Consider the following 13902-nt stretch of genomic DNA (forward strand, 5'->3'; position numbering starts at 1 on the left):
TCCTCATTTATTTGAAAATAATGAAACTTTAAATGATTTTCCTCGCACAGTGAGCACTGCTGGTCGGATCAGTTTGCCAGCTGGGCAGCGAGAGGACCTTTGCACACGTCTAAACACACACAGGCGCCATAAACAGATGGTGTCACACATACACTCACACAAGGCTTCTACGCACAAGATAAAGATATGTTGTTCACACATGAACAAGTCCCTGAGGTCGCTGGACAAAGTATTACGCTCACTGAAAGGTGTGCATATTTACAAAAACACACACACAGTCCAGTGTTTCATGTTTTTTTCTTTTATCAATCAATCAATCAATCAATTTTTATTTGTATAGCGTCAACTCATAACAAGTGTTATCTGGAGACACTTAGGTAAAAGACCTTACTCATTGTTATGTTACAAAAAGCAGGTAAAAGACCTTACTTATGCTATATTAAAAAGACCCGGCCTATCCATCATGAGCACTTTATGTCCCTTTGTTCGGCACAGTCATGCATTGTAGTTCTGCATTAGACTCTTAGAATTAGAAAGACTATCAGAACTCAATAACTCACTTCTTCAAATGTTTACACTCTCAGTTAGGGATCAGGGTAACTCATGAAGCGAGGCCCACAATACTAATATCACTGCACATCAATTCTGCAATAATTGATGCATTGAAAGACACGCATATGATGTTGCACGACGATATTCGATTAACTGAAGAATATGAAATACCCATAAAAAGGGAACGTGCAGAATTAATGTATTTAATCACTGCAGTTTGGTGTCATTTTCACCTCTCATCATGCTTTTTCTCTTCATTCATTTCCACCGTCTTCTTCATCTTTTATCGTGCTGTCGACTTTTTTTTTGGCCCTCAATCAAGTCATATACGCCACTATGGATGTCATGAAGTGGTGACACTCTTTATCTTAGATAAAATATCAGTTTTGGTAAATGAATTTGAGCTTGTTTAGGGCTTTCCTAGTCTTCTGACTACTCAAAGTGCTTTTACACTTTGAGTAGTCACACCTACACACTGATGGTAGAGGTCGCTATGTAGTGAGTACATCAGAAGTAACTAATACATTCATACACAAGCATATGCGGGCGACAAAGCAGCAGGAACAATTCAGGGTTAAGGAGCTGGGAAGCGACCTTTCGATTGAGAGACGACCAACTCTACCAATTGAGCCACAGCCTTATTCTGCAGCAGTGAATCAAAACTGTATCACACGAGTCAGTACAACCATAAAGTATATTACTGAATCAATGTTAAGTCCAACCTGTAACACTGAGTCCTAGATCTTCCTACTGCTCTCTCCCTTTCATACACACACACACACACACACACACACACACACACACACACACACACACACACACACACACACACACACACACACACACACACACACACACACACACACACACACACACACACACACACACACACACACACACACACACACACTGTGCTCCCTACAGAAATTGGTTATTAGGGCTTTGTCATGAGTTATACATCATAATGATATTATCAAAGGAAAGTTATTGAAAACAGAGTCAGTTTTTAAAATGTGTTCTTTAAAGAACTTAATAAACAACCCGATCAGTGTGTGTGGTTTGCACAGTTGCAGTATTTTTCCACTGTATCACACACACTGGTAACAGAGTCCTTAACTCCACCGACTGAGATCACAAACAGCTGTGACACACACTAACGCTCCATATACACACCATCCAATCTGACTCTAATCCACTCATCTCTGTCCCTCTGAAGAAAGCCCACTAAGACACACAAACAGACAATTACACACACACACAAAATTGGTCACTTGAGCACGCCCCAGATGTTCAAAGCGTTGTTAAAGAAAAGGGCTTTCCACTTCTCTGATGTGGTTCAGGAAATAGCAGAGGAGCTCTCAACAGGAACGTTAAGACTTTCCTTGCAGGGCGCTGCCCATCTCTTGAAAAGCAGCTTTCATTTCTAAATACATTTACATTTATTCTGTAAGAAAAAACACGACAACAGCAACATCATTAAAAACCGTTTTCACAAATGCACACCTGAAAACATCAAGGACATTTCAGGCAGACTGCCCTTGAAACCTTCCTGAGGTGATGGCTCACACGCGTTCACTTCACAGCAGGAGACTATCCCTTATGGACGGGAGAGGGGAAACATGATGTCAAAAGAACAATACAGAAATGGCAGACAGAGCAACAGATTGTGAGGCTGTGGTGACCATTTTGTACTTTGACACAACAAAACAGGGAAGAAGAACAATAAAGAAAAAGAAAACCTAATGAAGCTGTTTCATTAGGTGGCAGGAGATCACAGTGGTTGCGGGCATACAGTCAATATGGTCGTGCACTGGTCAGTGGATATAAACATCACCACCTGTACACATTTTCCTGGATATTTCCTGCCGCGCTCTTCATCAGATCAGAGCTCAATCCAACTTCATACGGAAAATTTACTAGGCGGCCGGCAGGAAAAACTCTGGGTAAAGTCAAAGTGAAAAATGTGGCTGTTTGTGTTCACACATATAGCCCCCCCCCCCCCCCCCCCCCCCCACTCAGAGTTTTGTGCCAGTGTGAAACCCAAAAATCGTACTAATATTATTTAAAAAATAATGCACCACATCAGCAATTATTTGAGTTTGGAAGATATATTTTAAGAAATAGAGGGACGACACTTTGAGAATATCATGTTGGTGTAACACTTCTGACACATGGCCACACTAAATAGAGGAGACCAGTACCACTTATCAAGATGAAATATTGTCTGATACTGCTCTTCATTCTGAGTGTGTCTCCATGTGAGGCATTCAGAGGACCAAATCAAATCTTTGATTTTTTTTTTTTTTTTAAATTAACATTCAATGTCGTCTGCCAGAAGCACTTTCATCTGTTCATGAATTAGCATAAACAACAATAGCTTGTAGACTGTAATCAGACGAGAGAAACACGGAGGTGGCAGGGCTGGTAATACATGAAACAGGCCAAAAAACCTGCCAAAGGAAACTGTCTCTGTTCTTCAAGAAATAGTGTTTATAACTCAATAAAAAAGTTCTATACACTCTTAATCTTTCTCTATCTATCGTATGTAACAACGAGTGAAAATCTGCAAGACCAGATTACTATAATATTTGAAATATCAGCTGGCCTGATATCAGACCAACACATTTCTAAACATCCATTTGCATCATTACAAGTCACATAATGTGTGACTTAGCAGTTCAATGGTTTATTAAAGGTTAGAGCCCTCTATATTAATTTAATGAACCCCTGGGAGCAGTGGTCACTCAGAGTGGAGCGCATGCTGCGCTGTGGAAATGACCATTAACAGCGGAGAGAAAAAGAAAAGATTTATGTCATGTCATGTGTCACTGTGTGACCACAACCAAAGCCTATTATCATCTGAAACACACCCAGCGTCTGTAACATGACACAGCAGAGGAGATTAAGAGAAAAAACATATGTCATGACAGGATTACAGATAAAATGACAGGAAATGGTGGGGATGGGGGGCTTAAGTATACTCTTGATTTACAACTGATGTGCAGCTGACCTTAGGAGGGAACTGTTGCAAATCCTGTAGATATATTATAGGATTGTTGTGGTAATCTAGTAAATAAAATACTCTATTAAAGGCTGATAAGGTTGCAAGAAATGTTGCAGCACAGATAAATCCCTAAAGGGATATTATAAGGACATTATAACGTTAACATGGGGAGAAAAGGATATCTTTAATTAAGTCTGTGAAAGTACAGCAGGTACACATTAAGACCATACAGGGGTTTAAATCAGAGCTATATAACCCCAGGTTAGTAAGTAGTCTTCAAAGACTCACAAAAGCAGCAGGCTTCATGGAATACACATAAATGTATTAACTAACTGATGTGCCATATCCAAAAAAATAGCTCATTTCATAAATGGATTTCTATTGGCTGTAGGATTAAGGGTCTTAGATTAGTCTTCATTGTGCACAGACCAACAACTAGATCCAAAAGATATTTAGTTTTAAATGATATCAAAGCACAGGGAGTCCTCAAATTCAAAACCAGTTTGACGTTGTTTTGTAAGAGGAAAATGCTTAGATTACGTTTTATTTTTTTCCTTTTTTTGATCAAATAATGGATGATTGGTTCAGCTGTAATAGAATTCAGTGACATGAGAAACACACAAATGAGGTTTTGTTTATTAAGGCTTACTGCTAGAGGTATGGAGTTGAGTTGTATATTTATGTTGAAATAATCATACACTGTTGATTTTTGTAAATGTAGGTGGAAAATGATGATCCCTGCACTTCACACAGGGTAACCCCAACACAATGTATTACGCAACATTATGATTCAAATGCAAATGGTTTCATTTGCATAAAAAAAGGACAGCATTGCAGGATGGATACCTCTGCGGCTCCTCATATAACAGAATCATTGACATGGAGGAGAAAACCTGAGGCCTTCTTATCCGGCCCTGAGGCGTTCATATCTTACAGTAGTGATACCACTCAGCGCTCCAAGCCCCCTTTACTAATGCTTCATACAACAATGTGTAAATGTAATGTCAGAGTGATGTTAACACAGCTATAAGCTCAAAGATTCTTATTTGTCTCTTCCTATGATAGGATACAGAGCCACACCTAAAATTATTAAACATCGAAGAAAAAAAAAAGCATGACACTGCAACATTTAAAAATACTCCATAAATCACGGCACCTGCATCATCTTTTTCCTGACACCCAATTTGATCGTGTGTCCACCCACACACACACACACACACACACACACACACACACACACACACACACACACACACACACACACACACACACACACACACACACACACACACACACACACACACACACACACACACACACACACACACACACACGGCATCACCAGATGTTTGAAGTGGGATGAAAGAATAAAGCTTGGGGCAGATGTTTGACAGGGCCACCAAAGGGTTAAAGTCAGGGGTACTATAGGGTCAACAGTCTGGCTTTTCCAAGACAACAAAAAAAACAACACAAAATCATGATCTGATCAGGTTTAATATATGAGCTCGTGTGTGTGTGTGTGTGTGTGTGTGTGTGTGAAATGACCAGAAGAAAAGAGTGAGAGAGAGAGTCACACATACACACTATAGAGTTATTAGACCGTGCTTATTAGAGACTTACTTCATCTGTTTGACGATGGTGCTTTTCCCTGACTCTCCAGCCCCTAAGGGACAAGAGACAAGAAGACAATGTAAACAGGGTGTACATGTGTGTGTGTGTGTGTGTGTGTGTGTGTGTGTGAGAGAGAGAGAGAGAGAGTGAGAAAGAGCAAAGACAGAATCAGAGTGAGACAGAGGATGGGGGGCGGGAGAGAAAAAGAAAGAAAGGGGAGAATCAACCCTTTTAAAAAGCCATAAGTGAATAAAGGCAGCATCGAGATGGGTGGAGACAAAAAAGATGGAGTGAGTGGCTGCACCCTTTCTTCCTCAGATCCATCAATTCTCTCCTCCCATCTTCCATCTTAGTCGAATACTTTTAACAAGAACTTTCTCATACAAATAAAAATGAATCCATCCTCCAGCCTATGAAGCAGCTCTGCCTGTGTTTCTTCCTCCATTTCTACATACTGCCATTTTTTTTCCCATCTGCAGTTATCTGTGATGTAGTAGTTCCCACCTTTTTTTTTACCAACTAACTGATTCTGCAGAATACATTAGCACCTGCAATATCTTTGATGGATCAAATCCTAAAACAGCAGGTGGCTTCAGAGCAGGGTGGAAACATTAATCAAACCATTAGGCTACTTATTATACCAAATCTTTTTCTTTTTTTTTTGTATCAGCTTTATTCGATGTGAACTATTTCCACCACTGCCCTCAGTGTTGATAATCCTCCCGACACCACACCTTGCATCCCCCCTCTCTAAGCCTCTCGGTTCTCTGCTCTGGCTCTACAGGCCGTACGGTGGGGGGGTTGGGGTTGGGGTTGGGGGGGGGACTCGACGGTCGTGTCTTACCGAGCAGCAGCAGCTTCACATCTTTGGCCGCAGTGAGACCGTCCTCCTTGAGGTTCTTCTCGATGGCTTTGCTCCGGTCCAGAGCCGCCCTCTCTTCTGCACTCAGAGTACATCCCATGGTTAGAGAGCACAGCTTGATAGCGTTACCGAGACGGGGATCCACGGCAGAAAAGGCAATAGACGCTGATTTTCAAAGAATCGTGTGCTTTGCAAACAAAGATGCTTGCAAATCCTCTTCTTTTTCTTTCTTGGTCGATTTCCTCCTCTTTTTTCCCCCCTGTGCTTTGCTTTCGATCCCTCTGTGGTATCCCTCTTGTCTTGTCGCTCTCTGGGCTGCTCCCTCTCTCTCGCTCTCAAGCCGGGGACTCGGTACCGTTACAGCATTTAAATGTAAGGATCCACTCGGTTTGATCCACAGGGGTAGAAACAACACGATGTATCAATGGTCTGTCCGTCCGGCTGGCCGTCAGTCCTCCACTATCTCTCCTTGTTTTTTGTCCTGCCTGTAAATCACGGTAACGGGTCTTTCCAGTAGTCGATAGGAAGTGTTACTGGGCGGAGGTGAGCAGCGCTCCTTTGCTCGGCGTTCCTCCGTTCGGCTCCTCCGGGGCGGGCGGCGGGGACTCTCTGCAACACTAACTGCCTCCCGGTTACTCCAGCAGGGGCTCGGTCGGTTGTTCGTTAGTTCATTCGTACAATTGCAGGTTAGTGACGTCAGAGCCGTGATAAAACGAATTGGTGAGAGAGGAAGAGCAACTTTACTTCCAGTGGCGCGGCCTGCTGGTGGACTTTGTACCTACACAGGCTTTCTGTGGTAGCCTACATAGACTACTTGTAGTCTATGTAGGCTACAGAGACTACCTTAATATTTACAGTCTGTGGCAGTGGTACCCAAAGTGGGGGTCGGGATCCCCTGGGGGGTCGCGAGACACTGGGAGGGGGGTCAGTGTTTGGATTGGCCCATTAGTGCGTGCTGCTGTGTGCACCGTTATGCTTTAACCACTTCCAGGGACAGAAGGGGTCCCCGGTCTCTCGCATCGTTCTTTTGGGGGTCGCCGGAGGAAAAGTTTGGGAACCACTGGTCTATGGTACATAGCCTACCCTAAATGACACATAGGCTGATGTCCCGACAGAAGCCGAGCTTATGGCAACTTCTTAACAAATATTTACTGCGTGTTAATTAATGGCTCACCTGTCAAATGAGTCCAAGACACACAGAAAGTGAACATGTAGCCTATCTTTTAGCTAAGATGCTCGAATATTTAAGTGTGTGAGCAGATTGGATCTTATGTCGTCATAGGCGTCCCAACGAAGCTGACATTTGGAAAAAAAAACAAGTAGGCTAAATACTTACAGTAAGTAAAAACTCAACACTTTAGGATGTATTAATATTCATTAAATAAACGAACATGTTCAGAGCTCCAACAGAGTTTAATTCAATAACGTCCACTTGTCTTTCAGGGAGTTTCCCAGAGCTGTCAATGACACCATGTGACCCTCAACTGTGTATTTTTAGTTGCCATGGAGATATGCCTATATTGAGGTGATTCAGTTTTTCTTATGTAACCTGTCCATGAAATGTAGGTTACCCATAGGCTAAGAGTCTACTGTGCCAATGCTGGGTAGATTAAATAAGACATTTCTTTTTATATGTAAACAATGAACTCACATGTTTATTATTTTAATTTTATGACAGGGTGTTGCCTCAAATCTAGCTGTGGGTGATTCCTGAGTCCTCTGGGGCTCAAGGCAAATGTCAAAAATGGCCAAATGTGACCTTTGTTCATTCACATTGACATTAGGAGCTGTATTGTTTTTAAAAATATTGATATAAACACTAGAACCCTTCATATTCCTCCTGTCACTTTCATTGACAAGCGTAGATTTTCACAGCAATAATGTATTCAATGCTTGACAGCACAACAAGAGTTAGGGCTGTCAGATGGGGCCCACCTTAGGGAGCTTTCCTACTGTCAATGCAAACTTTTGCACATTTCGAGACACTGCTGTGGTTGAAACTTGGTCAGAGCAGGGGGAACCCATACTGGCCTGATGGGGCCCCAAGCAGTTTCCTGCCTTGCCTGTTGACAAGCAGCTCCCCTGGTTGTTGTGTGTAGCCTACTTAGCATAGACTGTAAATAATAGTGAGTGACGTCACCCATCTGTTACTGAAGGGGAAATTGGAAGCAGGCCCCTAGGAAGATATACGCAGACTCTGAAGCCAATAAAGGAAAAGGTCCCGAAAATACTTTTAAGCTTCCATAAGCTTCCTTTTGGAAAGACCAGCTATAAATCAGCAGACACATTTTTTTTGAGGAACATCAACGTCCTCGAGAAAAGCCAGTAAGTTATAAACATTTGGTTAATGTTGTGCTTCTGCCATGACTTAAATTTAAATACAAAGATCCCATGGACGAGTCATTGTCCAAAGTTTCTAATGCATTCAGTAATAGAAAAATATTTTTATCATGGGGTCTGTACAAGTTGTTGATACCTTTATGTCCTTTTATATATTTTGGCCCACACATTAACTGCAAGTTTAGATGACAGGGCTCTCATCTGCTTCCCCATAAAACCAAAGGCAGCTGTTTCCTGCATGCACTTCCTCACGCTGCCCTGCCCAACTTATATGGCAGTGAGCCAAAGTGAACAAGTGATTGGTGCAGGGAGTCAAACACTGAACATTTGCTAACTGGCACAGTAGCTGCATCCTGGTGTGTTTTAAGAGAAGATTATTTTACAATCGCGCAAACAGAGGACATGCATTCAAAAACACACTGTAAAACCTCCATTACCTCACAGCTGGTGTACATATAACCTATGAACGCAGTCATGAAGATGTCTTCAACTGCATGAGCCCGCAATAAAAGACATTCAAATCATGACCTTTTTTCTTGAATGAGTTCACAAGCGTTCATGCACATACAGTAGTGTCCTGTCTCATTTTTTACTCATGTTGCACTATTTAGAGATGCTGAAACTATGGAAGCCCATTTCCGCCAGTTAAAAAAAAAAAGAAAACTTGGCTTTGTTGATATATTTTTTTTGCCCATTAAAAATCGAAATTATGAGATAAAAATACTAAATTACTAGTTGATAAGTGTGAATGTGCTCCAGCTGGCATCGCAGTCCCCACATCCCCTCCCTCGCCCAGTCATTTAAACGACATGCAATCCTAAACAAGGCAATTCAAGCAATCCTAATTCAGCCAAATGTAGTAAACGTTGGATGCATGATAAATAGTTTTTCTTTTAATCTGGTTGTCGTTAGAACTAAACATATTACATTACTGTTTAAGTAGCATTGACCGTTTAACTGTCAATGTACCAAATAGTTATTTTGTAGGCTAAAGTTCATGGTAGTAGGTGGTTTCCCTGACTTTTTATCTCATAATTTCGGCTTTTTATCTCATTATTATGACTTTCTATCTCATAATTATGACTTCATTATCTCATAATTTCGACTTTTAACAGGCAAAAAAAAATCTCAACAAAGCCAAGTTTTCATTTTTATTTTTTTAACTGGCGGAAATGGGCTTCCATATGAAACTCTTTGTGATGATACTCTGTGAACTTCCAGGTTTAGTGTTTGATTCTTGAGACAAAAAATCCATCTTGACCCTGAAGTGTGCACCAAATTTCCAGTACTCTTTTTCCAAATTAAAACAAATGTAAAATTGTATTGGAAAAAGAAAAAGTCAACAGATCACTTAAATCTTTAGTGTTTATCTTTAGAAATCAGTAGCAAATCTCCCTCTGTATTTGGGGGTACGTCACTGTCAACAACATGATGAGGGTGGTGAAGAGGGTCAGCATGCTCAGTGGAACTCGAGTTTTAGGAATGATGTTCGTTGTTCACATTGATACTTAAAAATTGAGTTTCTGTTCAGATTGGTAGATTTTCCATATGGCATGATATCTTTATGAATAAAAAACCTGACAATAACCAAAAAGGTTCCCCTGCTTATGTCAGCCAAAAGGTAGCAGACCTAGAACCCTTCACACAAAGAACTCCTGAACTGGTACATTAAGCAGAGTTCAATTACAGTGCAGAGAAGAAGCGCCTGACATTTAAAGAAGATATGTTTCTGCAGAGGAAAATACATTTAAATACTGCATTTGGGGTATTTCTTAAGTCAGTTATGCATATTTTACCTGCGCTGTATACATGGAATCTGTGAGTGCTTTTCACTGACATATGAGCGGCTTTGCTGCTTTAAGGGCGCCTTCTTACTCCCTATTCTCCATTTGTCACATCTGTCATCTGCTGGTCCGTTACAAACAGCCTGTGGTTTTGTAACTCAAGTAGAAACACCCCCCCCCCCCCCTCCACACACACAGACACACACACACACACACACACACACACACACTATCACCAGTAATGTTAAGCAATTCTTCCTTGCAGAGTTCATGAACTGAGCGGTTGCGTCAGACCCAGGAGGACACAGAAATGAAGAAACTTACAACAGTTTTCTGCAACACATTAAAGTCTTGTGCATAATAGTGCATAAATGATTCATGTGTTGACCGTCTTATTTAACATTCGCCAAAATCTAAAGTAAAATCATTGTTCATAGTTATCAAAAACTCCAGTTTAAAATAATCTAGTTTTGCTTCTTAGCCCATGTCTCTAGTCTGTGTGGGTGTGGCTGGTTACACTTTGATTGGCATCCCCCTGGCTCTGCTCAAAATCACGTTTTTTGAAAGTATTTCACCCTGATTTACCCCCAAGAAAATCTGGAATAAAAATAGTAGCAAGGCATGTTTGTCCAATTTACAGCCACCCTGATTGTGTGGCAGAGAATCTAAAAATAACCATGTGACTTTTAGTTAGTTACATGTGAGGACAAATGGACTGGAGGCTAAACAAACTTTAAATAAAATCTACTGGAAAAGCCTGGAGTACTGCATTAGGCATGGGCTATTTACAAAAATAAGTGCAGATGTTTATAGAATATCCCACATCTTGATGTCAAAGAAAAAAGCAATGAAGGCGATACAAGATCTACCCATAGAAAGGCTGGCTGTGGGATGGGTCAGGATGTAATTTGCACTCCTGAGTCTGCAGATTTCAAAGAAACCCAAAGATGGATAGAGCCAGATTAAATCAGGACACAGAGCTATGAGGGAGAAAAAGACACTCTGAAGGCAAAGTGGTACAAGGGGGAAATGATATGGAGCAGCGCAGAGGCAAAAAGAGACATCCAGATGCTCTCGATGATAACATTTTACTAAAAGTACTGGGTAAATAAACTTAACAGTGAAGAGGACAGAATGGAAGGTATGGTGGTTCCATTTGGTCTCAGGAACCGGAAATTTGGAGTTGCCGGTCTGGCGCGATTTAGCGGTTGGTCAATAGGCTTAAAACCCGCCTCAGGTCCGTCTCTAAGCCTGTCATTAGGTTGACACAGCATTTCCAGCATGGCGGCTGCTGCAGATGAGCCAGATTTGTCCATTAATAATTACAGTCTATGATTCACACAGATAGTAGAGTGTGCCATTAGAAGTAACTAATCCCATTCAAACACTGCCAACAAAGCAGTGGGAGCAATTCAGGGTTAAGTGTCTTGCCCAAGGACACATCGGACATGTTGCTGCAGGAGTTGGGGATCACAACCTTCATGTTGAGAGACGACGACTCTACCAACTGAGCCACAGCCGCCCTGTGTACCAAAGTTTTTTAAGCTCTATTTTACTTGAGGGACATTAAATGACAAATAAAGGCATCATAAAGCCCCGTCCCACGAGTGAGTTGTACATACAGGGGTAACTTTAGGTCATCGTAACACACTAAGTCTAACAAAGTAGACAGTGATGAGCGGTCACATATAACTGGATATCAAAATGATAAGTCAAACAAGGTTTTCCATGTTTGTGTTCTTGTACTAAAATAGAAAAAAGATGATCACAGGCATAACCCTTCTGGTGAGCTTTGAAAAAAAATGCTTGAATATTTTGGAGGTTTTTGAAAAGGCTCACAGTTAAAGTTACTGAAAACTTCCTGACAGACATAGATATCACTGTGATGGTTTCAAACCCTGGCAGAAAGATGGCTTTGAAACAAGGTGTTAAAGTAAGTGAAAAAAGCTCACTGCTCTCTGTACAAAGGTGTTTCCATTTCAGAGAAGCGTTTATTGGAGTGGTAAACAATCAAACAGAACACCAAAGCTGTGACTGATCTGAGTTCAGTGCACTGTGTGGGCCTTAAAGAAAGCAACAACCCGCCTACTCCTGCTCCCAGAGCGAGGCCCTGGACGGATTGGAAAGTTGTTGGGCTATTACAAACATTTTCTTTAAATAACACCAAATGTATCGGACGAGTTGTGATGTACATGTCTCTGCCTGCAGCCCGGCCACCTCTGCTGTGTCTTTGTTTTGTCTTACATAAGAACTTCAATCAAAGACATTTTATCATTTCATCTGCAGCTGTTTCAGATTTTAATTTTTTTGTAATTGTAAAAATAAATGTTTACTCTGTGTCTTTGAGGCAGCATCGCTTACTCCCTAAACAATCAGGTGAAAAACTAATTTTTTTATCCTTTAATGAATATTTGGTTGTTTCTTTATTTTATTTTTTTAAATCAAGCACCTAACCAACTCTGGACATGTGGAGGATTTGGATGGATATTAACTAAAATGGTCTTTCAAATACAATTTACCAATTCATAATTCGACATGATTTATGTTTGTATATTTGACAGTTAGTTTCAATTCATGCTGCCTTCACTGTTCTTTCTTGTCATTTTAGCGTTATTCATTCAGATGGGTTGAATGAAAGAAATTCCACAAGCTCTCTTTCGAGTTAGTAGTCAATGTTTACAAAGAAAAAAAAAGAAGAGAAGACATATTAAACGGGAGAAGAGCACGTATTAAAATGCTGTATCGTGACTCAGATGTCTCAAGAGTGAATTTCAAACTTGATAATCTTCTGTGTGACATTTGTAAAATTGTAAAAAGTGTCTTTTTCACTAAAACAGAGCAGCAGATCGTCATCATTTATGGGCAGCAGTACTTTGTCAGTATAGCCAGACTCTGTATTAGTTCCAGATCTGGGAGAGACAACAAGCCCCTGACTGACGAAGCGCAGCACTTCAGGGAATAGCTGAGGGAAAATGAAGGATTAAAAAAAAAGGGAAAAGCACTCTCAAGGTAAGTGATGTTCCTCTGAAAGAGAGGAATGACGTCGATAAAAAGTGTGCTGACAAGTACAGCACCATGTACCACTGTTTTTAACAGCCAATGTAGCAAGCATATAAACATACAAAACTCATCATTGAGGTTTAAGTGGATTTCAGGTTACATAACAAGTGGTTCTTTAATGACGGCATTATTTCACCACAATATGGAGCAGCCTGATATATTTGCTTTGGTTGATATTGCTAGGAAGTGATGATGGGCCTAAAAACGAGCTTAAAGATAAGATGGAATACCAGATCCAAAGACAGGCCTACAAGTAAAAAAGGGCCCTGATGGATAAATTCAGGGAACCAGTAGCCTAAAACAAAGTACACCAGAGACCCCCGAAGCTCTCAAAATAAACCCAAGTTTTCCATAAATTATTCAAAAGCATTTTCTGGATTGAAACAAAAGTTAAAAAAAAGAAAAGGACCCTCTTTTTCTTTTCTTAGCTTTTCTTAGTCTACGGTGCTTCGAGGACAACGCGGCAACTAAACAAAGTAGAACTGAATTATTTACACAAGTCTTTCTTTGGGTTGCAGTGAATATGAATGTGGGGTTTGCATGAAACAAGCTGGTCATAAAACAGTTCAACTGTCCACCTCTGAGGCAAAACTGTGTCCAACTTTGAAGACAGCAAACACTTTAAAAACCATGGACTCATAAATACAATTGTGTGGTCAATAAAAAAAGCCAGCTGGAAAGAGTTAACG

General features: G+C 40.8%; 1 protein-coding gene across 2 annotated transcripts in view; it reads right to left on the reverse strand.

The window, feature by feature from the left end:
* The window catches only part of gnao1a (guanine nucleotide binding protein (G protein), alpha activating activity polypeptide O, a), a 111510-nt gene extending 104727 nt beyond the window's left edge, over positions 1 to 6783 (reverse strand). Inside the window, exons 1-2 of one of the 2 annotated variants that reach the window (XM_020640462.3) lie at positions 6012 to 6764; positions 5177 to 5219 (exon numbers count right to left, since the gene is read on the reverse strand). In XM_020640462.3, coding sequence (XP_020496118.1) covers positions 5177 to 5219; positions 6012 to 6129 — 161 coding nt within the window. In that variant the 5' untranslated portion in view covers positions 6130 to 6764. Of the gene's footprint in view, positions 1 to 5176; positions 5220 to 6011 lie in introns of both variants that reach the window. The other variant, XM_020640463.3, reaches the window with a different exon arrangement.
* Between the last annotated feature and the right edge of the window lie 7119 nt (positions 6784 to 13902).

This window comes from Labrus bergylta, chromosome 7 (genome assembly GCF_963930695.1).
Source record: "Labrus bergylta chromosome 7, fLabBer1.1, whole genome shotgun sequence".
Classification (NCBI taxonomy): Eukaryota; Metazoa; Chordata; class Actinopteri; order Labriformes; family Labridae; genus Labrus; species Labrus bergylta.